Source organism: Enoplosus armatus, chromosome 18 (genome assembly GCF_043641665.1).
Source record: "Enoplosus armatus isolate fEnoArm2 chromosome 18, fEnoArm2.hap1, whole genome shotgun sequence".
Classification (NCBI taxonomy): Eukaryota; Metazoa; Chordata; class Actinopteri; order Centrarchiformes; family Enoplosidae; genus Enoplosus; species Enoplosus armatus.
Genome location: NC_092197.1, coordinates 12,430,999 through 12,457,929, shown reverse-complemented (window position 1 = coordinate 12,457,929; position 26,931 = coordinate 12,430,999). Strand labels below are relative to the sequence as shown.

General features: G+C 40.1%; 2 protein-coding genes and 1 pseudogene across 2 annotated transcripts; all 3 read right to left on the bottom strand.

The window, feature by feature from the left end:
- Nucleotides 1-13,501: 13,501 nt before the first annotated feature.
- LOC139301320 (protein AMBP-like) lies at nt 13,502-18,175 on the bottom strand. The gene is made up of 10 exons (XM_070924681.1): nt 18,056-18,175; nt 17,292-17,434; nt 16,301-16,377; nt 16,094-16,210; nt 15,663-15,764; nt 15,497-15,552; nt 14,755-14,839; nt 14,436-14,603; nt 13,856-14,029; nt 13,502-13,613 (listed from the first exon to the last, which is right to left on the bottom strand). Exons 1-10 carry the CDS (start codon nt 18,173-18,175, stop codon nt 13,591-13,593), a joined length of 1,065 nt encoding a protein of 354 aa, XP_070780782.1. The 3' UTR covers nt 13,502-13,590.
- Nucleotides 18,176-19,244: 1,069 nt separating this feature from the next.
- Nucleotides 19,245-21,315, bottom strand: LOC139301321 (protein AMBP-like; annotated as a pseudogene).
- Nucleotides 21,316-21,880: 565 nt separating this feature from the next.
- On the bottom strand, nt 21,881-26,318 carry ptgdsa (prostaglandin D2 synthase a). The gene is made up of 7 exons (XM_070924849.1): nt 26,133-26,318; nt 24,060-24,199; nt 23,870-23,946; nt 22,795-22,905; nt 22,562-22,663; nt 22,421-22,451; nt 21,881-22,304 (listed from the first exon to the last, which is right to left on the bottom strand). Coding segments are annotated over exons 1-7 (558 nt in total). The 5' UTR covers nt 26,229-26,318; the 3' UTR covers nt 21,881-22,303.
- Between the last annotated feature and the right edge of the window lie 613 nt (nt 26,319-26,931).

Below are 26,931 nucleotides of genomic sequence, written 5' to 3'. Positions count from 1 at the left end.
TCTGTGCTTCTTTCCATAGCGCTAGTGACAAGGCGCTCCATTCACTGCCTCATTCTTCCACCCCTCCCTCCTTCCTCCATCTCCCTCACACACCCCGACCCCATCCCCTCCCTCCCGGCTCCTTTGTCTAGCTTGCGGGGGCCTGCTTTAGCTGCTATTCACCAGCCAGACGGACCGCCATTGACTGGACCCCCCCCCCCCCCCCCCCAACATCCCTCCCTCCGACAAACACCCTCACACACACATATGCACACAGCAACCTGGCCATTCCCCACCCTACGCCCTGTATCAGGCAGCTGCTATGCTAATAGGGAGGAAGGGATGGATGGAGGGAGGGGGGGGGGGGAGGGATGAGGAGGAGAGACAGAGCAGCCAGCCTATAGTAAAGGGACAGAGGGAGGGAGAGCAGGGAGAGTGACCCCGCTCCTCCATCTCCATAGCCATGCCAGAGCAGCAGCAGACCTCCTGTTACACAAAGGGAGTCCCCCAGCCCTCCTCCCCCTTCTCACCCCTCTGTTCCCCTCTTTCTCATTCAAATCCATTTTATACCCCAGTGGTAAAGGGAGCTGTAAGTGCAGTATGTAAAGTAACCTTACTCCTGCCCCGCGGGCGTAACCATTCAGGGCTCAATACACAGAGAACAGCCTGTGCGTGTGTGTGCGCGCGTGTGTGTGCGCGCGTGCATGTGTGCGTGCGTGTCCATTCCCCTGCTTTGTTTAGGACTGCAGCCCATACCTCCACACACACACATACAACTGACACCTGTCCTTGAGTCGAGTTGCATCTCCCTTCATAGTCAAATTGTGCTAGACACATTAGAGACGTGCATTCTTCACACACGCAAACACACACCAATCTCTGTTTGGTGTTGGGTAATTTAGTACACTCCAATCCACTGCCAATTTTTTAGGTACACCTCGCTGAAAATAATGCAGTGTAATACAACAGCCCTGATAAAACTGCTAAGGAACGTTATAATGTTTAATGAAAGTGTTTTAGAGAGGTGTTGATTCAACTTTATAGTCATTTTGGAGGCTGTAGTTTGAATTGTAATGTGTTATACTAAGAGGTGTTCATAATATTTTGTCCACCCCTGTTTATATCAATGGCGGTAGACTTAAATATTAGAAGTGAATGGACTAATGCCACATATTATAGCATTTATGGCCAAAACTAATTGGCAATGCTTGTCTCTAGATGGACGTATATTGTAAAAGATAAAAGAGAAATAAAAATACATATGAACTGATACAAAACACAAACAGTGAAATAACATCACAATAAATGCTCCACTGAACTTGATAAAACCTTCAAAACAACCATTAACTGAAGCATGATCAAGCATGGATGTTGCTTCAGTTTTACTTCTAATTGCTTCTTCTTTCATTACAGTGGAAAATTAGGCTCAAATGGGTTTAAATACACTTCATTCACATTCCATATATTTTTTTCTGCTATTTTATTCCTTTAAATAGGTTCAAATGTTTTCTTTTTTTATTTTCTTCTGCATGAAAACCGGTTTGAAAGTGACTCAATTTGATCAGAAGTCAGGTTTGAAGTTTGTCAGACTGATTGTAATTGTAAACGCCTGTGGCTGTGCGTTGGCATGTTTGTGTCAGCAGCTTTTTTTCTGGTAGCATGTGTACACATCTCTTTTGGTGTGTTTTGGGGAGGGAGGGGTGGGGATGGTGGGGTGTTGGCAGGAAGGCATTTCTCTCTCTCTCTCTCTGTCCCTCCTGTTCTGTTATTTACCCCTGTGCAGTGTGACCCTGTGCCCCATCAGGGAGGCACGTCCCATTTGACATCTGCCTGTTTGCAGGGGGGGGGGGTACAAGGGGTGGGTGGGGTGCCCATATGGAGCTTCAACACCCACCACCCCCTCACCCCCCGAGCCAGCCTTCCCCCGTTCCTGACACACACACACATACATGCACACAACTCCAACACCACATCTCCTGCTGCCTGCACCCTTTGTTCCTCCGTGTGTGTGTGTGTGTGTGTGTGTGTGTGTGTGTGAGATGTCATGCCATTCCTACACACAGACCTGCTGCGGGCTGGGTGAGGGGAGTGTTTGTATAGATAGATAGATAGATAGATAGACAGACAGATAGATAGATAGATAGATTTGAAAGTTGAGTCTCTGTGTTGAAACTCATCTGCTCTCGTTTGTGTTTAAGATAATTTCCTATAACTTCCAAGTACCTCGTATCCATCTACATATGTCATGTCAACCCACCCATACCTAAATCCTGCTGTCCTTATGTGTTGCATAATAGGGTGTAACAATTACCCTGTATGGATTATCCTCCTACACAATGATTCAGTGTGCTGGACGCACAATGAGCAGGCAGGCTGCAGGGCTGGATCTAGGCTAACGAGCTCGGTGGAGTTTAAATGGCCCAGTGTAACACTAACAAAAACTGTTGGTGATACTGCACTCTGTGACAGCACTTTCCCTGTCAAGGCCTGCTGCCTTTGTCTGAGAGGCTGTTAACGATAATGCCTCTTGTTAAAGGACTTACAGTGAATTAGGTTGTTAATACATATTGTGACACAGCTGTTGCAGCTATTTGTTCTATTACAGTAAAGAAAATGAGGCTCAGATGGCCTTCGAAATTAATCTCTGTGTGCACTGGCTGAATTGTTTCTGTCTGTGGGCTTTTGACAGAATGCAGGAGGGTGACTGAGTGCACATCCCATCTTATATTTAGGTCACGTGCAGGTGAACAGCAAACTAAAGGGAGGAAAAAGTAGAGAGGATGCTCTGACTGGAATAGCATACAAACTTTATCAGACTGAAACAGGTAACATTTTGACGCTACCAGGTCTTCATCAGCTGACATGACTGAGGGAAAGGTACAAATAGGCAACCGATTACAATAAGACATTCAAGATTTTGTCAAATATGGAATAGTTGCGATTGTGAGGGGAGAAAGAAATCCCCTTCAAAATATAGGAAATCTAACTATACAGGAACAGGATGACCGCGTCAAAACCTTTTTGTCGAGTGACTTTCTGTCTTTACACTTTGCTTCAGTGCAACATGTATCATCGAAACCCGGCTGCAGAAACTGCAAAGGCATTGCATTGCAGGTCTCTGTGCAGTAACAGTAAGATGTTGCACACATTGCAGCTGGATCTTCACCACCACGTCCATAGACTGATTATTTTTAACAAACTGGTCAATGTTATGCCGGCAATTACCGACATAAGATCAGATGAAAACATAATGGGATGACTCTAGACATGAGTGAAGACATTTTATTCATTTAAAAAAACACGCAATTCTTACTGAACTGAACTTAATTGAAAAACATGAACTTTTAAGAGCAACAAATACTTTTTTTTCCCTTAGTCTCCCTTCCTGTCTTCTCATGCTGCCACAGTAAATGTGTGTTTACCAGCATTCCTCAGTGTGTATAGGGAATGAACCTATACCATAATATACATATACATGACATACAGCAGTGTAATATCATAAAACATCATTAATAAAATTCTATATATTATTTTTCTGTAAGCGAACTTTCTAGTTCAGCTGTTGTGATCAAATATCAAACTGTATCTTCTGAACAATTAAACTGACACATGACACACTTTTAGACTGTCAAGAGTCAGTCTGCCTGTGTTAGTTTTGTGATTAATCATTCACATATATATGTATGCATGTGTACGTATGTATGTATGTATATTCGTGTGTGCGCATATGTGTATACATGTGTGTCAGGGAGTAATTATGGAGAATAAAGGCCTGGTTGTACAGAGTGAAACTGTGGGGTTTGAAGTGAGATGGAAGATGCTTTTCTGTTTGGCTGAGCAGACTCAATGGTCCTATTCAGCCAGCCCCCTTACTGCCCATTGTCCTCCCACCACCAGCCCTCCACACACACACACACACACACACATACAGGCCTGGAGGAGAAAGAGGGATGGAGTGAGCTCCTGCTGAATCTGAGAGCTGTTAGGGGGGTGAAGTGAGGAAGAGAGGGGAAGAAAATGGCCCTGGATGGAGCACAGGGATGGAAATGAAAGAATGTGATGCTATGGTAAATTGTACTTGAGTAAATGTACTCTGTTACATTCTGCCACTGTCTGTCTATCACTTCTGCATGGGACACCTTTTTTTGGCGCTTGTTAATGTCCAGCTTTCCACAGTTTTCTCTCATTAAGACAACACATGTTGTCACCATCTCATGCCCTAAGTTAGACCCCTCGTCCAGCAGTTAACCAGCTCCACACGACAGAAACCCCCCCACACACAATAGTCTGTATACGAACACACAGTGGTCACACAATAGTCTGGCTCGGGGTATGAGGAACTCACACTCGTCGGGGGTTAATGATCGTCGACCATTGGTTTGGAGCCCATTAGGCCATTGATCTGGCTGCGTCTTTTGTGCCACCTGGGGAAAGGAATGTGCAGGGTCTCCTATTGTGTCTGTCTGTCTGTGAGTGTCACAGAGTGGTCATATACCCTCTGTGTGTGTGTGTGTGTGTGTGTGTGTGTGTGTGCGTGTGCGTGTGCGTGTGCACATGTGTCAAAGAGAGGTCAATCAAAGCAGAATGGGCCAGAGTGTCACACACTGTGCAGAGACAGTGGAGGGCTGAATATTCTTGAGATCAGTTGGTCAAGGGTCATTTTGGTTTGTGAAAGCAGAAATGAAAAATTACATTTAAACATTTATGAACACTGACTGTATATATATATATATATATATATATATATACACAAATATGTAAACACATTCTGATATTCACTGCACAGTGCCTGAAAACTCACATAATGCAGAGCTCAGCACCTTTGGGGACTACGTGAGGCGCATACATACACACCCCACACACAAAGGGAAGAAAGGAGCTTCATTCATAGCTGCTTCTATTAGTTGGCTGAATTTATCACCTCCTCTTATAAAACATCATTCATTAAAAACAATAAAACTTCTCAGTGGGTGGAAAACAACTAATTACAAGCACTCTTGTTAGTTTAATTGAGCAGCTTTTTCAAGCACTTCTACTAAAACAGTCTTAAATCAGTAACTCTACATTCACAAAAGTAGACTTTGGATCAGGCAGACTACTCCTTACTAGCAAGGCATACATTATGATTGGTGTATACTTTGTAACTAACAGCTTTGTTAATTGTTAATAATTTATTAATGCTTTATAGATAAATATTTTGCCATTTATTAAAACTAATTTTGGGTTGCCAGGACATCATGTATGCTTAAGTTATTAAAAGTCATGTGTTTATCACTCTCTAACAATCAATATGGTCTGCAGTTGTAAATATATGTTTTTATATGTATTATTATATAAATAAATATATTTTATATATATATATATATATATTTTTTTTGTGACAAAAATATTTCAGTATTTTCATATTCCAGGTATTCCTCAAAAATCTAAATTTTGATTTTCCTCTATTCAAATGCTTTATTTACCTCTTTTACTATTAGAATAGAAGGAAGAAAGAAATTATGTTTTTGTATCATTAACCCAACTTTCCACTTTCCTTTTCATGTGATATTTATAGGAATCTTTCCTCGTCAGGTATATACAATATTTACTGTGGACCACATATGCATCACCCGACCACTCACCTACATTATTTCACACAGCAAATCACCTTTACGTTTCATACATACATGTAAATATTATCTATGTTTCTTACTTCAGAAACACTGATGATTAAATTGATAAAAATAACGATTTTGAGCTAAGTTATGAAGCTAGCATATTTGTTTTTAACAAAACTATTGTTCTAATATGGGTTGTTTTTGACCCATTTATCAGTGTTAATTCCAATGACCTCTGCATCAAAGAGCTGGTAAAGCAATTAGTGGCGACTTATATTAAGTATGTCTTATTGATATTTGTGTAACCATTATGCTGTTTGGACACCATCAGGACGATATTCCATTTAAGTTATATATGATTCCCTTTTGTACAACTTCCCCCCCGGGGATCAATAAAGTATTTCTGATTCTGATTCTGATTCTGATCACTTGGTAGGATTTATTCACTTTGAAAAGGCTACAGTCAATATTTGTGTACTTTTACTTGACTAGCTTTCTTTCCACTCCTGAGCTACTCTGCACATTTTCCTGGATTCTGTCCTTTTAGAGCCAACATCTGTTAGATCTCAGACTTGCTGAAAGCACTCAGATGACACAGCTGGGGTTTAGGGGAGGGGGTTCGCAGGGTCTTTAAATGTTGGGGGCTGCCAGTTGGTCGGCCATGTAATCAGAGTTGAACTTGAAAAAGGAAAGAAAGTGATGTCCAACAGATGAGAGAGAGTAATGTGTGTGTGTGTGTGTGCGTTTGTGGAGGGGGTCCTCTGTCTGTAGGACAATAGACAGTGGCAGCAGCAGCTGACCAGAGAATCCCTTCTTCTTTTGTCATCCTGTATAATGACGTCTCCACCACACACACTCTGTCTCCCCCTTTTCTCCCTTCCTCCTCACCCCATGTCTTCTTCTGTCCATCCTGCTCTTCAGACACACGTGTTCTTTCAATATACAATTTGCTGTGTGTATGTGTCTTTTTGTATGTCTGCCTTTGTGCAAGTATGTGGGTTTGTATATATGTTTTCCAGCCTTGGCTCTTAAAGAATGTAACATCTGAGATACTCTCCAAACTCAGTAAATATCTCCACCACAGGCCATATGTTAACTGTGTTTAAGTCCAGCACCCATCTGTGTGCAACCTGTGTGTATTAACGTCGGTTACACTTTGTTCAGCATGTTTGGGCCTTTCCTCTACTTACAAGGTTGACAGTGCTTTTCCTTTTCATGTGTGAGTGTTTAGGAGAGGAATTCCCTTGTGCAGTGTTCAGATAGGCCAGTCTTTTGGTCCTCTCTACTGATCTCAACCAGAAGTGACTGTTTTCTCTTCTCATCTCTTCTCTAGATTATTTTTTCTCTCTAGGATTTTCATTCCAGTTATTGGCAGTAGTGAAAGAATTACTCACACCCTTCACTAATAATGAGCTTAAAGTATCAAAAGTAAAAGTACTCATTCTGCAGAGTGAAAAGAAACAGCCCGTAGGACAGATTATTATATATGACACTATTAGACTGTTAACACTGATGCATTGATGTATAAGCATGTTAAAGCTGTAGCCAGTCGAGCTGGAGCTAGTTTTAACTACTTTATTACTTTATTACTGTCAGGTAGTGTAGTCCAGTGGTCACCAATCTAGTGGTCTGCCCCCCTCTAAAAGATCACAAGATAAATCTGAGGGGTTGTGAGATGATTAATGTGAGAGGAAAGACGAAAAAAACTGTTCTGCTACACAAATGTGTATTCATTTTTATGTAACCTTTACTTTTCATGTGAAATAATGGATGTGTTTACCACAAATGATAAATAAAATCATCTAAGAAGTTTATGGTGGAACTGCTAACCACTGTGTTTAGACAAACCTATTTGTCCAGAAAGAAAGATGTCCACACATGCATTCATTTTATATCTCGGACTGCAAAGAGAAGCGGTTTCAAGATGTGGACCCACACGGACAGTAGGGGGAGTATTGTGTGTACAGTGGACGAGGATATTGTCTTGAATGTTAAAAAAAGCCTTCCTAATTTCATGAACCTCCTAACTTTTAATTAATTAACTAATTCAAGTTCTTCAGAATTTCTTTCTTCCTTATTTAAACAGTAAGCAGGCTTGCAGAGCACCACACACTGTGGGCCTGACTGAATTTTGTGTAATGAAGTAATGCTGATTAATTCAGATGGCCAGCCAGTACGAGCTGGCAAATGAAGTAGAAAGACAGACAGCTCTTCAGCTGATGTGAGGAACCAGCTGAAGCATGGTGGGAATTTTCCTGTCAAATATACATGGCTAGCTCAGCCTGTCTATGCAAAGGTTTTGGAAAGTTTTCTGCATGACCGCTTGAAGTTATTGCTTCCTCTCTCTCTTCATGGGAACTTGCTCATACTTTTTCCTCTCTTTCTCTCTCTTCTCCTGCAAGCAAACTGAAGTGTGTCAATAAGGTTTCTCATTGAACGTGCATGCATGTGTGAGTGCTGAGAACAAGCAAGATAAGTATGTGCTTCTGGCTATCTGTATGTGTGTGTGTTTGCTCTTGTTTGGTAGTTCTCCTCCAGCCAGCACCAGGTGATATGGCCTGGTGCGGAAGGTCACCGCTGTGATGTCACTTCCCCTTCCTCTCCGGATATTCCCAGCATTCTACTGCCAGCAGCCGGGAACTCTGGGAACTAAGAGCAGGAAGCCTGGCTCCTTCACAAGGGGGGAGAGAGAGAGAAAGAGAGAGAGAGAGAGAGAGTAGTGGTGAGGTTATGTGGTGATTTTGCAGCATTGAATGACTCATTTGCTGTAAAAAAACAACAACATATGAGCAATGAGGAGAGATTTGGAAGTAGAAGAGCTAATGACACAGGAATGAGGAAGGTGCTGTTGTGTGCTGTTTGTGTCTTTAACTGTATAAGTATGTGTGCATATACCTGATCTGAGATTGTGTGAAATATATATGAATAATCTGTAAATAGAGCAATATCGCCCCCTCCTGGTTATGTCCAGTCAATGAAAAACTGTAGGCGTGTAGATCACAAAGTCCCACAAAATTCAGAGTTTTGCTGAGATTGGCTCTATTTCTTCTTTGTTTGGGGCCCAACAGACCCCAATTCTGTATGTGTAAAAACAGTAATTATAATATTTGAAAAATCTTTGGTTCTTTCAATATATATATTTCTTTCCTTCTGACCCTATTACAGTGAAACCCAAAAATTAGTAAAAGTAATAACGTATCAAGGTAATGAGTAATGTAATTATTTGTTGATCTGATGTAATATAACTTCACATATTCTGTGGGTGCTGACACAAAATCATAATATTTCTGTAATGTGTTCCTTACTGTATGTAATGCTAGTTCATGTTGTATATCCCTATGAGTTCATATGAGCAGTGATGTTTCTTCATCTCACTCAGTTTGCCTTCAGGACACAGGTTCTCCTGCACTAGTAAAATATACAGTTACTAGTATAGTTACAATTGACTTTACAGATTAAAGTAGAACAATCAGTGTCTGGTTGGTGCTGAAACTTCCATTTTTTTTCCTGTGCTTGAATTTTAAAATGTATAGAGAAATGGTTTTGTTGTTGTTGTTTTTTTTATTTTTACATAATATAAGAAGCTGTACCACTGATTTTACACATTAAATAATGTAAGCGAATTATGGTCTAGTAGGCCTATGTTCAGACAATTATCAGACTCTTTCAAGTTTCTGGTCTTCACACAGCTGTTTTGTATGACATAGCTTACAGTAACTACGACCAAGAAACCTGGCATAGGCTTTGTTTTCCTACAAGAGGAGAATCACCAAAAATGGAGACAGGACTAACTTTTTCGTGGTCATCTATTTAGACACAATGATTCTTTGATATACGAACACAAAACAGACTTCTTTTCGATCGGCCTTTGCGGCTAATGCAACAGCTAGCGCTGATTTGAAAACTCTGCTTGTCGCGCCCGATGGTTTATTACACAGAACCGAAACTGATTGGAAAAGGGCCAGGAACTTAAAAACAAATACTTGGCAGATGAACTAAACTTCAACCAATCACATCGTGCCAAAGACACAACAACGGCACGCCGCAGTCTGAGGAATTTAGGAAGCTAGAAAGCAGTCAGTGTAGCTAGCTGTTTACAGCATGTCGGTAAACGATTGTTGCCGTCTTTGTATGGAAACTTTGCGCATAGAAGGCACTCGCTTCTCGCTGTCGTTACACAATCACGCCCATAGCCGTCAGTAGTTCTCATAGGACGATTGGTCCGAACTGCTTAGATTCCACGACAAGTTCAAAAACTCGAAGCCTTCCAAGTAGAACTCTCGCGTCATCTCGCGAATCCAGCTGCGTCGCAAGGTAAACCTATCAACGGTTGCTAGGCTCGTCGCCGTTTGGGGGCGGGGTTTGGCAGACAGTCTCTGACGTCAGATTCTAGAATGCCTTTGATGTATGAATCAGCTAACATTTGAATTAATCTTGCCTACACATTATTTTAGTAATCATTTCTGCAAGTGTTAAACTGACAGACCACTGAGACGATAGATCATAATCGATCATAATACAGTAACATTCACCATGCATAGAAAAGTAATTTCGCAGACGGAGGAGATACCGGAGGTTAGTATGGCTACTGTTAGACCACTGATTGAATCTTTTCTTCAATGGATGACAACGGAACAGTGGAGAATTTTGAAAATAGGCATGCCTGATGATGCCACAAAAGTTATGTTGGCAGAGCTGATTTTGGACTTAATATCGTTAGTGTCAAAAGTCTTTTTGAAAACTCTTAATTACAGAAATGTAATCATGTCAGAGGAGCGTGTTCTTTCCAGTCTGGGTGACACACTCTCTGAGAGTTTTGCAGAAATTCTGGACATAAAAGACCAAGTCCACTCTCACAGCTCAGAATGCTTGACAGATTTAATTGTTAAAGAGGTTACCTTTAGTGTTAATGCCACCCTCGCCGTTAGTTTCCCATCTCGGAAGCTTGTAATGACTCCGCGCGTCACTCACCCGCTCAGACTTAATGACATGGTTGGGCATGCCTGTAGAATGTTAAAAGCATTCACAGGCAAGACGAAAGATTTGTCCACACCTCGTCCATGTAGGCAGAGAGCAAGTCCGACCATCTCCATACAGGTGGAACCAGAAACCCCAGAAATGGACAGCTTTAAGACTGCAATGACCAAAGATGTCCAGAAAATACTTAACAAAGCGGTCAGTGAAATCACAGAACCTCTATTGGACGATATAACAGACCCTAAATATGAGTTGCTGCAATCTGACACCTCTATGGAGATTAAAGTTATTGCAGATAACATCTCTCAGTTAATTACTGAAGAGGTTAAGAGTTTGAAAGAAAGAGATGGCACAAGCCCAACATTGGAACAGAAGAGTAAACTGCCTTTGGAAGGAGTTGGGAACAAGATAAAGACCTTTTTTGAAAAGAGCTTTGCAAGAGCGTCAATACATCGCATCATGACACAACTGAAGACCACATTCCACAACAACTCCAAAGTTGAAATCAGGCAGTCAATGGAGTCGGTGGTTGCCAGAGTTGACTCTCTGCTTCTGACAGAGAATGTGGGCAAGAAACACCAAGGTGGAAATAATGTTCTCATGTTACCTAGATTGAATACAAGTATTGCTAGCGGTAAAATCCTGGTATTTTCAAAAGAAATTAGTGATCTCCTCTACAATCACATCACAGATGGGATAATGCCTAGGATTACCCCACAGGCAGTTAGAAGGAACGTGTCTCTCAAGACAGTGTTGGTTGCTCAGTCACAGGCTACCATTTATGACGAAATACACGGCAAAGTGTGGCGTTTCCTGGGACTGATGAGGTGGTGGCTGAACACTCAGGCTGACACCCACAGTAACAGGGTGGTGCTCGCTATAAAGGAAACAGTGTCAGTGGCACTACCACCATCACCAGAGGTCATGGAGGAGATGGTAACTGGTTCAGTTCAGTCCGAGGATGCAACACCACAGGCAAAGAAAAACAGTATGTATGTCAGGACACTTGTGGAAAGGGTAGTTATGCGGACCTTCAACAAAACAAGGGCGACCTGCACCTTTGCAAAGCCAGAGACCACCATTAAGCGCCTGTTCAAAATAATATGGCCCGAAGTCAACGGTGTAGATTTTCACATGACCCCAGACACTTTTAAAAACCTCGACAAGGTCATTTTCAAGGACCTGAGCAAGAAGTTGGGCTCTGCAGAGACCATGCTCGTTTCCATGAGTTTAGAGGAATCAGTAATGGAAAGATTTATTGTGTCCTCTTTCATAAAATACCTGATTACACCACCAAAGAAGCGTAATCTCATCTGCAGGTTCTTCTCCTCCGTGGGCAAAGCCATCTCCTGCCGCTGCAAATTACGACCATAGTTGGGTCTTTGAGCTCTCACGGCCACCTCAGCACAGAGACCTTCAGCACAGAAGGCGAGGGTTCAATTCCCGGTCCCGAGCCTTTCTGAGTCTGTGTTTTGCTTTGGTGGTGTGGGTTTACTCCGGGTGCTCCGGTTTCCTCCCACATTCCCCAAAACCATGCAGCAATTGCACACCCTAAATTTCCCCCAAAAGTTAATCTTTTTCATGATTATAAAAATGTAATAAAAATCAATAATCAATTCAAATTAATATTTCTGCTTCTATCACTCATCATTTGCAGTCCGAGCTGTAAGTAATTAACTCAGGCTGATGTTCTGCTGATTCCCTTTCACCCAGGCCTAACCTTTTGTGTAGAAAATATAGAGAAAATTGTGTTCTTTTGCAACAGCGTTTTTCCATGTGAAAACCACCTGTCTTGCTTAAAGTAGTAGTCATGACCCAAAATAGTGAGTCGAAGAGTTAGGGTTAGGGGTATTAAGCTAAGATATGTTTGCAATACTTGCAATCTTTTCTCCAGTATTATGGTTTTTATGTTAGAAAGTCACTCTGTAAAATGTAGTCTTTTTTTGGTGGCATCTCTCCAATTCTTGGGCATGTGCCAGAGTATTTGCACATGGCACAACACCTACAACACACAGATTGTTGCTCAGTAGGGTTGGGTATCAAGAACCGGTTACGAGTTGGAACCGATTCCAAATTTCCAAGAACCGTGGATTTGATAAGACACCTGCATTCGATGCTGCATTCGATCGGTTCCTAACTTTTATATACTTTTATATTTCAGTCGCGCTTCTGAGTGAATGGCAGTGAGATTTTTACAGTCCATAAAAGTTGTACTTATCTGCCAGGACCTGCTACCCGAACCTAACGTCCTGTGATTTGTTATGCAGTACGTCAACAAAGCATATGAGAAGAGACACTACTGTAGCATGGCTGACTGCAGCAAATGCTTGAAGGTTTGTCTTAGCATCGCTAAAAAAGATAACAACACTGCAAAATGCAACTTCTGCAGTGAGGACATTTGGTGCAAGGGAGGAAGCACCTCCACTAGGATGAAGCACTTAGGACTGCAGTTGATGTGTTGCGGTCGCCCCAGAATACAGCTTACGTTAACATTAGCAATGTAGTAAAGACATAACCTTTTATATAGAAGGTGAACTAATGATATCTACAAATTATTCTGACAGCTGAAAAATATTGGAATCGGAACCAAGATTCGATAAGAACCGGATTCGATAAGCAGAATGGGAATTGGAATTGGAATCGAAATCAAAATGACTAACATTGAAACGATACCCAACCCTATTGCTCAGTAAGTAATACTGTACCCCGTTAGTTAAGGATGAATTATTTTTAAGTTTGCACATTGTTACCCCCTTATTCTCTAACTTCACATCGTGTTCCCTTGTAGGTATCAATGCGCACTGTACTGGTACACTGTAAATTGGGAAGAATTAGGCTCTACGTTGCCTGTCGTAATATAAAGCATCATGGTATAACTGGTAAATAAATAAATAACAGTAACAAACAAGAAACACCATACAAACAGAGAAGTGACTTGTTTTATTGGTGATCTGTGGGGATATAACTTCACATATTTTGTTTCATGTTGCATCTCTGTATGATGAGTTCAGATGAGCAGCAATGTTTCCTAATCTCACTCCTCCAGGAGCTCTCCTTCTGTAAAAGAGCAAAAATACATTAAATGCTTTTATCATGGGGGGTGGAGATTTGTGTTTTAGTGATGCATTTGCATGAATACATACAAGCTCTACATGCAGTTTTCCTTGTGGTGTTTATCAGGTATCAGCAGTTATGCCAGTGTGCAGAATTATCTTTCTTTAACAGGTATGTGAGGCCGTGTTTCTGTTTGTACTCTGCTTGTGTTTCTGTATTTCTTTATACCTCCTTTATTGTCTCACCATTATTCAGCGCCCCACAGTACTCCTGACACTCTGCCTTGCTGTAGAACTTGTTGGTGTTGGCCTGGCAGAAGCCCTGTTTGTAGGGCACACACAGACCAACACTGGAGTCGAAGGCCCAGATGGGGGGCTGGCCTGTGCAGGGTTCGGCTGCCATGGGCAGACGGCACACAGCTGGGGAGACAAAACAGAGGAGTGTTTATATTTTTCACAGCCTGAGCATCATCAGAGGCAGTATTACTTAATTCTGGCCTACAGATGGGAAACCCAATCCCCTATTTCAGGCTTGGATGGGAGCCTCAGCGAACACAATCAACAGTATTTGTGGGTGGGAAGCCAGTGAGAGATCATATCCCTGTTGCTGCACCAGCAACTTCTACTGGTTGGTAAAAAGAAGTGGCTGCAACTGCATGTTCTTTGAAGTACTGATTTTGTCATCTACATCCTCCCCAGCACAACGCCAACAGCAGTTAGTAATACATGGGGAAATGGTCATTCCAAATTTGGAAGATGCAAACAAAACAAAACAAAATATTAACTTAAGAATAAACTGGCAATGGACAAAAATATTGATCCTCACCCTCCGTGCGACATCTCTGCAGACACTCTCTCTCATTTTCAAAGTTGTTCTGGTTGCCCAAACACCCGCCGTACTTGAAGAGTTCGCAGCTCATTGAGGAGGAGTTGTAGAAGTAACGCTGGTGCAGCCCAAAACATGGTCCTGTATCTGGTGCTGCTTGACAGGCCACTGTGGCGAGAGAGAGAGGGAGAGAGATACCACAAGGAAGGATAGATACCCATTAGTTGCAACATCAGAATCAGGATCTCTTATCTTCCATTCAACACACATTCCTGCTGTACAATAAAATCTAAATGATCAGAGTACTCTGATCACTTACTGGTTCCATTGAAAAAAGGTGAATCATCACCAGAACCCTCCACGTCTGCAGCAGGCAAAGAAGGCACCACATTCCTCCTCACCCGCTGTATCACAACCAGACAGACTCAGTTAGAGATACAAAGCCACCTGAACCCCAAATATTCCCCTTAAATGTACCCTTAGTCTGTTCCAAATCCTATGAGACTGCAACACAATTCAAAACTACATTTTTGTATTGTTGCAGCATTTGTCTACACTTTAATGCATCAATAATAATGCATAATAACTCTGAAAGGGACAATATTTACTATGAGTACTTTTACATATTACATGTACAATGTGTACATTCTGGTGCAAATACATCTGTAGGAAAATACATGGTTTTTATTTGTTGTTTTAACATTATACTTAAACATAAAACTTCTTCCACCACATTTACACTGTTCTACTTTCTCATTAAAGATATGTTTGTCTAGATGGTTTTTGTACTGTATCATTTTCATTTACTCCATTATTACAGTCAGCAAAATATTAGTAACATTAAATGTTATTTGAGGCATCTCTATATAAATGTGCTACCAGTATTGTTCGTAATAAAACTCTCCTGCTGAAAGGGGTTCGTTTATTTCTGAGTCAAAGGAGAGTGGATTTAAATCACTCAGAGAAAGAAAATTGTGTTGAATTTATTGGATTGTGTTTAAATGAAAATATAAAGAAACATGATAAGACAAGGATAGATTGACTAAATGTATTTTGAGTACCTGAGGCTCGGGCTGAGCTGACGGCTCGGCCACCTGCTCTCCAGGAACACAGTCACCTGCAAAGAGACAAAATGAAACCACTCTCTCCATGCACCTTCATCGCTCTTTCAAACATGTTAGTGTTTTAGTGCAAATGTGTGTGATGACCTGTGTGTTTGTGCTGCACCTTTGTCCTGCTTGATGATAATAGATTCATCAGCCATTCCCTCTTGTCTGACCAGTGTTTTGAAGTCTTCCAGCACAGTGTCTCTCACAGACATAGTTCGACCTGAAGAGGAGTCATTCAGATGAAGCACTTCACAAAAAACACTTTTATTCAGTTTGTCATAATGTATTTATGTCCAATAAGATGGTCTCTCATAACATAAATGAGGGGTAGAATCCTAATACTTGAATGAAATACTTAAGAATTATATATTATAAATGTTAAAAATTATACAGGTCACTGAAAAAAATAAATATACATGTCTTGGTTTACTTCTTTGGTTTATTCAAAGGAATTAAAGCTGTAAAAAGAAAAAAAGAAAAATGACAATGAATAGATAAATAAATAAAGAATGAAATGTTCCAGTGCGTCTACAGAGAGAGTCCACTCACTGTAAAGCTTAATTGAGATGCTCTTATCCCCTGATGATTTCTGTTTGCTCATTATCACTATGGCATACTCATTGTAGTTTGTGTGAACCACGTAGGCATCCACGTCGGCCCCCCACTCTGTTGAAGGGACAGGGAGAGATATAATACCTGTAAAAACGTCACGGATGACATGACCTGAAAACAGAGCTGTATCACAGAGAGACGTACTTGCAATATGGTAGGAGAATCGTCCTGGTGTGGTGGTCAGCTCATAGTCCCCAGACATCTCCTTACATGTTCCATGTCTGCACATACACAAGAAATAACTTAGTAGTGGAAAAACATGTGTGACAGGTTATATCTGTGTGTGCACATTTAATGCAGCATGACTAGTATATCAATATCAAATATCAATAAGACAGTCAGCTTTTACCAGTGCTGAAAGAAGTACTCACATCTTTTAGTTAAGTAAAAGTAGCAATACCACAGTGTATACATAATCAGTTACATGTAAAAGTCCTGCATTCAAAAGTTTACTGGCGTAAATGTACTTAAGTATTAGAATGAAAATATACTTAAAGCACCAACAGTCAAGGTATTACTTAAAAGTACTGTATTATACCATACTGATGCTGGTGAAGGTGGGACTAATTCTTAACTCCTAATATACTGTGGGGTATCTTAATCTATAATATTTCATCAGCATTTATTAGTTTAATCTAAAAAGTATGCTGTCAGATAAAAGTAGTGGAGTAAAAAGTACAATATTACCCCCTAAAATGTAGTGGAGTAGAAGTATAAGGTGGCATAAAATGGAAATGCTCAGCTAAAATACAAGTACCTCAAAACTTTACTTAAGTAAAGTATTTGAGTATATGTACTTAGTTGCTTTCCACTACTGGGTTTTACACTTTGGACATTGCACTGAAATGTTGTCCGACCAAAACATTGCCAGGATTAGCCAATGTGTCTGCATTGTGATTTACCTAATATATAATACAATACATAATACAATATGTGTTAATTAAATAGTTTTTTCCCTGATCTCATTATCTTGGATTAACCTGTGAAAATAGCATATATTTTAATTTGACCAGCACTTCCTTATTTTAATGTAATCTATGAGAAAGTATTTCTAACTTGTAAACATGTATTTTGATGCATTTTGTGCATTTGTGTGTTTTTGTGTAAATGTGTGATGCACACACTTCTTACAAACCTGAGTACTCTTCGAGTCATCTTGAGTTTGCCTTCAGTGGTGCCTCTCTGCAGTACCAGTCTACCAATGGCTGCATCTCCCCTTTGATTTTGCATATGGGAACATGTACTTGCCACGGCAACATCATGCCATGTTCCCAAAAACTGTTAGACAGAGGTACCATAATATATGTACATTTCATGAACACAATACACATGAAACCTATAATTGAAATAGATACTGTTGGTTCAGTAGGTCCACAACGTAAACAATGTTTATCCCACTTTATTTAAAAACACATTCATGAAGTGCTATAAAGATAAAGATGTTACAAAATGAAAATATAAAAACAAACAATTTGCCTAGCACTGCTGAGAACAGCAATGCATATGGCTCTGTACAGGCTTCCCAATGGAAACCACACTGAAGTATTGTTAGATTAGAGCAACAAATAACATATCAGTCAAAATATTATAACATTTTGAAATATTTTATACCGTATTTGTTTTAATTATACTTCTCATCACAGAGGTACTAACAAAGGACGCTCTCTGCACCTTCATAAGAGGTTTTATCATCTGTTCAAGATATGTATTTTTAGGTCATTAACATATGAAGGTTTCCATCTTATCCCAAGTAAAGGATATCAATCTAATTATTAATATTAATCTATAACAGAACCTGCTCCTCTGCCTTTTACCTTTTTATACTAAGTGCATAAATTCAAGATTACAGAATATTAAATATAAAAGAGGAAAAATAACATGCAAGACTGCAGAACTCACCTGGGCCAGATCAAAGTTCTCCTGTGTGGGGTAGAGAGGCTCTGAGAGTACAGGGAGCCCCTCGAGGGTCCAGGTCCACCACAGGACCAGCAGGGAAACCAGAATCACTGCTTTTGGCATCCTGTTAACTGTCCGTCAACCAGTCTCTGAGAGGACTGAAGTCTGAGACACTGAATCCCAGGAATATACCTCCTCTCAACTCTTCAAAGGGGGACAGGGCATTGACCTATGTTTTGTGTGCAATGGCCCCCGCATGTCCTCCCTCCCACAGCCAAATAAAAAACAAACAAGTAAAAGAGCAAAGTTCTGCTTCTCTGTGTCTCGCTTTGTGCTCTGGCTTGACAGAGCAGCTGACCACTTAAACATTGGACTTCAGAGTTTTGGCAACATCAACAAATCAATACATGTCAGGATGTGAGAGACTAATGAGTAACATGATTATTATTATTATTATTATTATTATTATTGTTATTATTATTACTATCATCCTGTACTGTGTATATCTTTATATATGCACAGTTTTTTTTTGACAGGAAAGAACAGGAATCCTCTCAACAACTGAGTGCCTGAGTGATTTTACAAAGCTGGTGTCTTCTGGATCTATACTTAAATGATAATGTATATTTATCAAGGCTGCCCTCAGCTATTGCTGTCATCAGTTTGTCATCATTCTGTATTAGAAGGACCCACAGCAGAGTTCCTGCCATGATTAATTAAAGCACAGATAATCAATGACCATATATTATTTGGAGTTAGGATGTTGCCTTTAACCAATATATATAAAAAATAATAAATATTGCTCCCCTGTCATAATGGGGAGATGAAATTGAAATTCCTATTGGTCCCTGATAAGCAATAAAGTAGTAACTATGAAAAGCTATAGATTCCTTAATGGCTTTATGAAGTCAGCCCCTTAGGACTCCACATTTGTGCATTTCTTCTAACCCAACTTTTTTTGTCTCTATTTTATGTTTGAAAAATTAGAGGTTCAGACAAACATGCAGTATAAGATATACAGTATATCATGGCTTTCCATGTGTACTCTGAAAAGTCAAATACTCTTAGATAAACACTAAAAAACTCCTACATTACAAATCACTTTTGACATACCGCCTTGCCTTTCACCATAATAAAATAGTGATATAGTAGTATTCATACAGTACTAACAAAACAGTGTTGTTTTATCCATTCAGGAAAATGTTCAGTCAATGCATTTATAGTGTGACAACATGAGAGTCTGGTGTTTGTGTGATGATCCTCCTCTTCAGTTATTACACGATCCCTCACCCTGTAACAGTAAACAAACTTCATTAATATACTAAAACTGGACAGAAATACAATATGTGTCATATGTTTTTTTTTTATTTTTTTTTTTTACATCTGATAAAAAATAGAATAAAATGCTCATGACATTGAATATATAGGAACAATTCTACACTTTTGTTCCTGTGTGCTACTATAAGTGATCTGTGGGAGCCCAAGTCAATTTATAATGAGTGGGATTATTTTCTAAACCAAAGACAAATTATAAATGCAAACTAAACACTCATTATTGTGTTTATATGATCACTTGTCCTCTCACCTGGTCAAATATTAGCAGTGTCTTTTGCAGGAATCACAGGTGGCATCACATTTATTTTTGACCTCTTGGGAACCAAAATCTGAATGACATACACAGTAACCACAACTGGTGACTGATCTATTGTCATACAAATACCGATCCTTGGTTTCGGTATGCAAATGTTATTTCAGCACATCACAGTGTGAAGCACGTACCTGAGGCTGAGTGGTGACGGGCTTCGTCGCCTGCTCACCTGGAACACACTCACCTGGGAAGACAGTAAGATGGAGAGGGGGTTTCTAACAACATTTGTCTCCTTGTGTTAAAAAAAAAAGCCAAAGAAAATGTAATTCTTGTTGCAAATTTTCATACTTATTGTGAATGCAGGCTCAGTGGCACACACTCATGGAATGCATTCATTTCTTTTTGTAATTTGTTACACCTGTGCTTTTCCTGAATGTATGTGTACCTTTGTTCTGATTCATGATAATAGTGTCGTCACTCATTTCATGTTGCCTGACCAGTGTCTTGAAGTTTTCCAGCACAGCAGCCCTCACATTCACAGTTCGACCTGGAGAAGACAGGATTACCATGGCACAGACTGATCCAGACATAGAATGAAAATCAACACGTTTTGCAAACATCCGTACAAAAAGTACAACAAATGAACATATTGATAGATTTGAAAATTGTCACTCACTATGAAGCTTGACTATGGTGGTTTTATTTCCTGATGGTTTCTCTGTGCTCAGCAGGACCATCATTGCATACTCATCATAGTTGGTATCAACCACGAAGGAATCAACATCTGCTCCGAGCCCTGTAAAAAGGAAAGTTTTCACAATGCATTGCATGCTGGATTTGTAAACACATAGTGGTGGTGGTGGTGGTGGATGTAATAAGCCTACTGGTTTTTAGTTTAACACTACAAAAACCTTGTTGAGGTGGTGTGAAAGGTATGGACAGAATGTTCAAATTAGATCAAACGGAAACGTACTTGCAACATGGTAGAAGAATCGTCCCGGAGTGTTGGTCAGACCATAAACTGTGGACGTCTGCTTACACGAGCCATTCCTACATGCAGGCACACACACCCACACACACACATGTAAACACAGCACAGGTTACACTGAATGTAACTAAACTGATGCATCTAAGTCTGACCTGAAACTAGCAACCGTCATTGTGAAGTTGTCCTCAGAGGCAACATGTTGCAGCTCCATTGCAACAATGACTGGGTTTCCCCTCTTGCGCTGCGCGTAGTGAGGACAAGTAGAAACCACTGCTGCCTCATACCACTTCCCCATGAACTGCAAGAGACACAGATTTACTGTACAGCAAAGCATTTGCATATGCGCAGCCATGACAGCAATCTTAGAACCTGTAATACAACGTAATACTTTCATATTTCATTTTACAAAAGACAGTTGCAGTAGTGTTAGTGGTCATTTACTTCCCCAGTTGAATTAGTTCAGTGGTTATTAAAAGGGACACAAAGGGGTCTCACAGGGAAAGAAGAAAGTATGATATATTTGTCATGTATAAATAAAATAATAACACCTGTATTTCAGCCACTCACCCGGCCCAGATCAAAGTTCTCCTGTGTGAGGATAAGAGGCCCTGGTAGCACAGGGACCGTCTGCAGGGTCCAGGCCAACCACAGGACCAGCAGAGACACCGGACTCACCGCTCTCTGCATCCCGTCAGCCTCTCTGGGTCAAACTGAAACGCTATTTATTTGGGTTTTGTAAATTCCCTCCCACTACAACACTACAAAAAAAACTTCAAAACTAAACAAGCAAAGTTCTTATTGTCTCTTTATCCGTCTGTGTGTCCATGTGATTGTGTGTTTGTTGGTCCATATAATCAGCAACGAATCACTGGACTTCAGAATTTGAAGGTAAAACAAACAACCAATCAATACATGTCAGAATGTTGCAGCTGATAATAAGTGGGGAAAAGGCTCAGTGTCTTTTAAGAAACTATCTCAGGGGACACCAAAGTCAATATTTTCCTAATTCTACACGTAGTGGTTTTAACCTAATTTAAAGATAAATAACCTCACAGTATCCTGATCATGATTTGTGCATTATATTATGTTACATAGTACACTTTAGAGGGCTAAGAGGTCTGGTTCACAGCAGAAACACATTGATGTGTAGTGATGCCCCTACATTACATGTACATTATACACACGCACAAACTCAAGCATGCACTTTAATGTTAATATTGTTTATTTGACTATGTCAACACGGTGAAACAGCCCAACTGATCATATTCAGGAGGTTAAAACTCAGAATTGAATACAAAGATTTCATATAAACTATTTGATAAAAGGAAAAAACCAGCTACCACAACAAGAAGCCTTTTTTGTAAAGGTTTTATTTGCTGTTTGGTAATTAGGGGGAAAAAAGAAATGATTTAAATAGCCTCGAGGTTAATATTGTTTATTTAACTATGTCAGCACAGCAGAACTATGAAAATAATGTAAAACATTGCATAACAGAGGATGGTGTATACATTTCATCAGCAATATTTGCTATTTATCATCATTGTAGTCAGAATGATGATGTTTGCAGAGAGAGAGTTCTTTGCTGTACTTCATAGTAAATGCTGGAGCGGAGAACACAGAGCTGGAGCTGCACATCAGAATATGCTGCCACAATCATCTCAGGTGAATCAGAGAACCTACAGGAAGAAACAGAAACCAATGTACACTGAAGATGTGTCACTCACACACCCGTATGTATAAGCAACTCCCCTGGTTTTCACATTTTTTGAAAAAGAAAAAGACAAAGACTTACTAACGTCCAGATCCTGAAGGTGGGCAATTAACTGTTGGCCAGAAAACATATAGACAAGAATTAGGAAACATTTAATTCTCCCCATCATTTGTGTGTGTGTACTGTATATGTGCAGATATGTATGTGTTCCCCTGTCTTTACCTGCTGGAGGTGGAGTCAGAATAGACTCTCTGGGGAAACCCCGGGACAAAGCAAAGGCTGTAAACCTCTGAGTTACATCAGACCTGATCGTTTGAGAGCGACCTGCAAACAAGTACAGAGACACATATAGATGGACAACACATGCGATGTGTGATGCCTCTGCAGCTAACATGTTTACATGTGATGTAATATATATATATATATATATATATTTGTGTATGTGGGTGCCTCACCGTAAAGCGCCACCTGTGTGTACTCTCTGTTAAAAACCTTGTGTTTGAGAACCAAAGCGTATTCATTGTAGTTTGTGTCCACCACTGTGATGTCCTTCACCATGTTATGGCCTGACAGAAGACACAACACAGACGTGAGGGACAAAGACTTCATGGCATTCAGTGTTGAATATTAACTCAACCGGAGAAATATGAGAACGAATGGAAATCCATGTGAGTGACATTGTAATGTAACTAATCAAATCTGTAAAAAGAAAACCTACACGAGACGGAAAAAACTGGGTGTACCAAAGGCAACTGTTTTAAAAACATACTCTATATGAACGACGGTTCATGTATGTCCTGCAAAATGACAACAAAAAAAAAAGAAAAGAAAACATGAAAGAATAATATATAACAATAATAAGACAGGACTTCTAAATTGTGTCAATAGCCGTCTATAATGTTAAATGCAGCACAAATACAAAATATTCAGCAATTATATTAAATGTTATTTGTTACAACCTTTTTATTACAAGGAAAATCTCAAAGTGCTGGAGATTTAGTTTTAAAAGCAGACATTAATTCAAAACAAACACAAATAAGAAGCATTAAAATGCATACACACATAGTGCATCACAAAAACAAAATCAACACTCTAAAAACATGCTTGATTGATTCTTCTTTTTGTGTAGAAAAGAGGAACAAGCCAAAAATAATAATAATATATAACAGTCAAGTGTGTCAAGTTAGCTCAGATTTGTTTCAGAGCATCACATGAGTAGAGCCACACAGGCAAACTGAAATGCTTATTGCTGCAATGAATTGTTAAAGCCTTGACGTGAGTGTCCTGGCTGAAGTATTTGTCACATGTCTTTCCTGGGCGCTGTGGCTTCTATCTGTGTGCTCGTTGTGGTTGTTTGCTCATACTGTGGCAGATCCAGATTTTAATTATGTCCTACTACTGCGTGCTCTCAGTGAGTGCCAGTCAAATATTTACATTTTCATGGAAAAAAAGTCACAGAGCTTACTAAACATCATTTCCCTTCTCTCTGGGGAAGGTGATGAGTCAGATTAGATGTGAGCAGAGACTTACGTGTGCTGAAGTAGGTGAACTGTCCAGGTACGGAGGTCTTCTCATATTGGTACACCTTACTCTGACAACCTAAAGGCCTGAAGCACACAGAGGAAACACAGTGTGTCGTTTCTAAACTTCACGTCCCTCTATTGCTTCTGTTCTTCTTGACACAATCATGTACGGTACTGTATTTGCCACACAGACTCACGTGGCGTCCCACATTGTGAGGTTAACATTGCCGTTAGGCAGTGGTGTGATCATGCCCATGGAGGCCTTCACTTTATCTCTGTAGATGGCAAAAGCTGGAGAGTCATAGGCCAGGCCCACCCGGTACCATTTCCCTGCAAACTAAACACACAGACACACACACACACACACACACACACACACACACACACACACACACACAGGCACACAAAATGACATTTATATATCAACGATCTTAAGTTCCTGAGTGTTTATTCTTTACTTAAAGTGCTAACCTGTTTACACCTGTGTATAACTGATGGTTAGTACAGGTTACACCTGTGTTTTCTGTGTTCTGACAAGTCAAAATGTCTGATGCTGTAAAAATTTAAAAGAGAAAGCTGGCAATATTCTATAATTTCCTCATCGTCAACACATCCCAGGAAAACACCCAAACCACAATGCACAAAGTCGGTCTCTCAGCACTTTCTGACTTCCCCACCTTGTTTGTGGCTCGCAGCGCAAAGCCCATTGGTTCCTACTGAAGACATACTTCTTTAAAAACAGGTCACATATACAGAATATATTTTCTTTTTTTTTAAAACAAAAGGTGCAGTAATTTCTCTAAAATAGCTGGACATTGTAGTTTTTAGCTAAGGCTACCCAAACACGAGTAAATAGCGTTTGTGGTCTATTTTCAGCTGTGGATTTGGGGCATAAGTGAGTATTTAAGGAAGCAGGAAGGCGTATGTGGGATTGACGTTTATCATAATGAAGGAACATGTTGCCCCTTTATAAGAAAAATATAGAATAACACCAGACTTATCCTTTAATGTTTTCTCAGTCATCAAGCCACCATTAGTCACCAAACATAGCCAAACATAGACATACAAAAAAAAAAATTTCTGTCTTTATTTAAGGAACATGCGCCATTTTGTGGCTATTTTTTTTATGTATACATGTATTTTTAGTGTCTACATATTTAGCATGAGTGGCCCCAGTGGGAAAACAAGTGAGCTGTATTTGTACCATGTTGCAAATGCCACTGCTCACCACAGCATTTCCTCATATCTGTGCACAGATCATTAAGAATCTGGCTGGATAGAGGGAATGAATGTGAATGCTGCTGCATTTTCTTTGAGCTGCTTTTTTCTTTAGACAAAAAATAGACATGGGGATTGTGGGGAGAAGAAAAAGAGGAAATCATAGTGATAGTTTTGTGGGTGCTGTCCTATATTTTACATTAAACAACACCAGGTTGGCAAGTAACTGACGTTTTGATAAATATGGAACAATCCCACCGTAGGGATCTTTAAAAATACTTCAGGGATAAATCCAGTGAACCATCTAATCGGCCACAGGAAACAAATGAAGATCCTCTTTTTTTAAGACACTTCTCATGATTTATTTACCATGGGAAATGTCAAACTGACCTCTCTCAACCTCTCGTGTGTGAGAGGCAACCAGGGCAATAAGGATTCACAAATGTATTAATCCTAACAATTTGTGCTGAGGTGAGATTTAAACCCATAACTGTTTGTCAACAGCTGAGTAGCTGTTCTCAAACTTTGACTACACACACACACACACACACACACACACACACACACACACACAGTTTTATTCATGGTCACACACTCACATATGGACTTGTTCTCACTCTGTCTCAACAAAAGACACTCTCACTCTTACGTAGACATTTACAAACACACACCTACACACACACACACACACACACGTTTACTTAGGTCACTTTTTGGGAGATTACATAGACTTACATTCATTTCCTGGAGACTTACCCTAACCCTAACCTTAACCACTGATCCAAAATTCAGCTTTTTGTCCAATCTGGGACACACCTTTTGTCCCCAATTGGACAATTAAGTCTGAAATGTGTCCCCAAAGGTAGCCTAAGTCAGAAACACACTTCACCACTTGTTCCTTCACCAATGGAGTCACTTGACAGACAACAAATGAACAACAAATAGATCAGAACCTCCTTAACTTAACAAATCAAACTGATTCCAATACATTAATTCTTAAAAACAAACATTATAAAAAGCTGAATGTGTGTATGTGTGTGTCTCTATCTTACCCTCTGCAGGTTGAAATCTCTTTGCGGCTTCACATCCGCTTGCGCCATCATCACGCACATCATCACCATGACAACAGCAACCCCAGTGGTCCTCATGGCTGCGTGGAGAAAAGGAAGCGGCGAGGGTGGATGGACTGAAAGGTTGAGAGAGGGTATCTGGTCCCGAGCCTGAAGTGAAGTGGAGGCAGCCAACAGACAGGTACAGAGTGGCAAAGCCTGTGGCAATGTTTGTCTTTCTCCTGATCCACCCACCTGGTTGTCAGCCAATCATCGCTGGGGATCAGAGAACAGTGGCCAAGTGTTGAAGATGTGTGGCTCCAAAACAACCCAGACTTAGACTTCACTTCATGCACACATGAACACATCGTGTGTGTGGTCTCTTGGCATCAGCTGAAGCTCATGTGCTGTCCTCACAAGCACAGACGCACTGGTTTCACAAGACTTTGTCACCAACAAGAAGGAGAAGCTTAAAGGGATCTGAGACCTAATACTGGGGTTCAGAGACATTTAGTGGTGGACAAAGTGTAGCAAAACCACACTATAGAAATACTCAATTGCAAGTATAAAAAGTATTCACAACAACATGTACTTTAAGTATCAAACATATTCATTATGCTGTCACATTATTATATTATAGGATCATTATTATTGATGCATTAATATGTAAGTGGTACTTTAATGTTGTACTCGGTCAAGTTGGATCTATTGTATTGTATGTATTGTTGGGTTGTTTAATCTAAAACAATGCATCATATTTTAGTATGTTTAAGTTCATCATATCTTTTATATGTGTAATCTC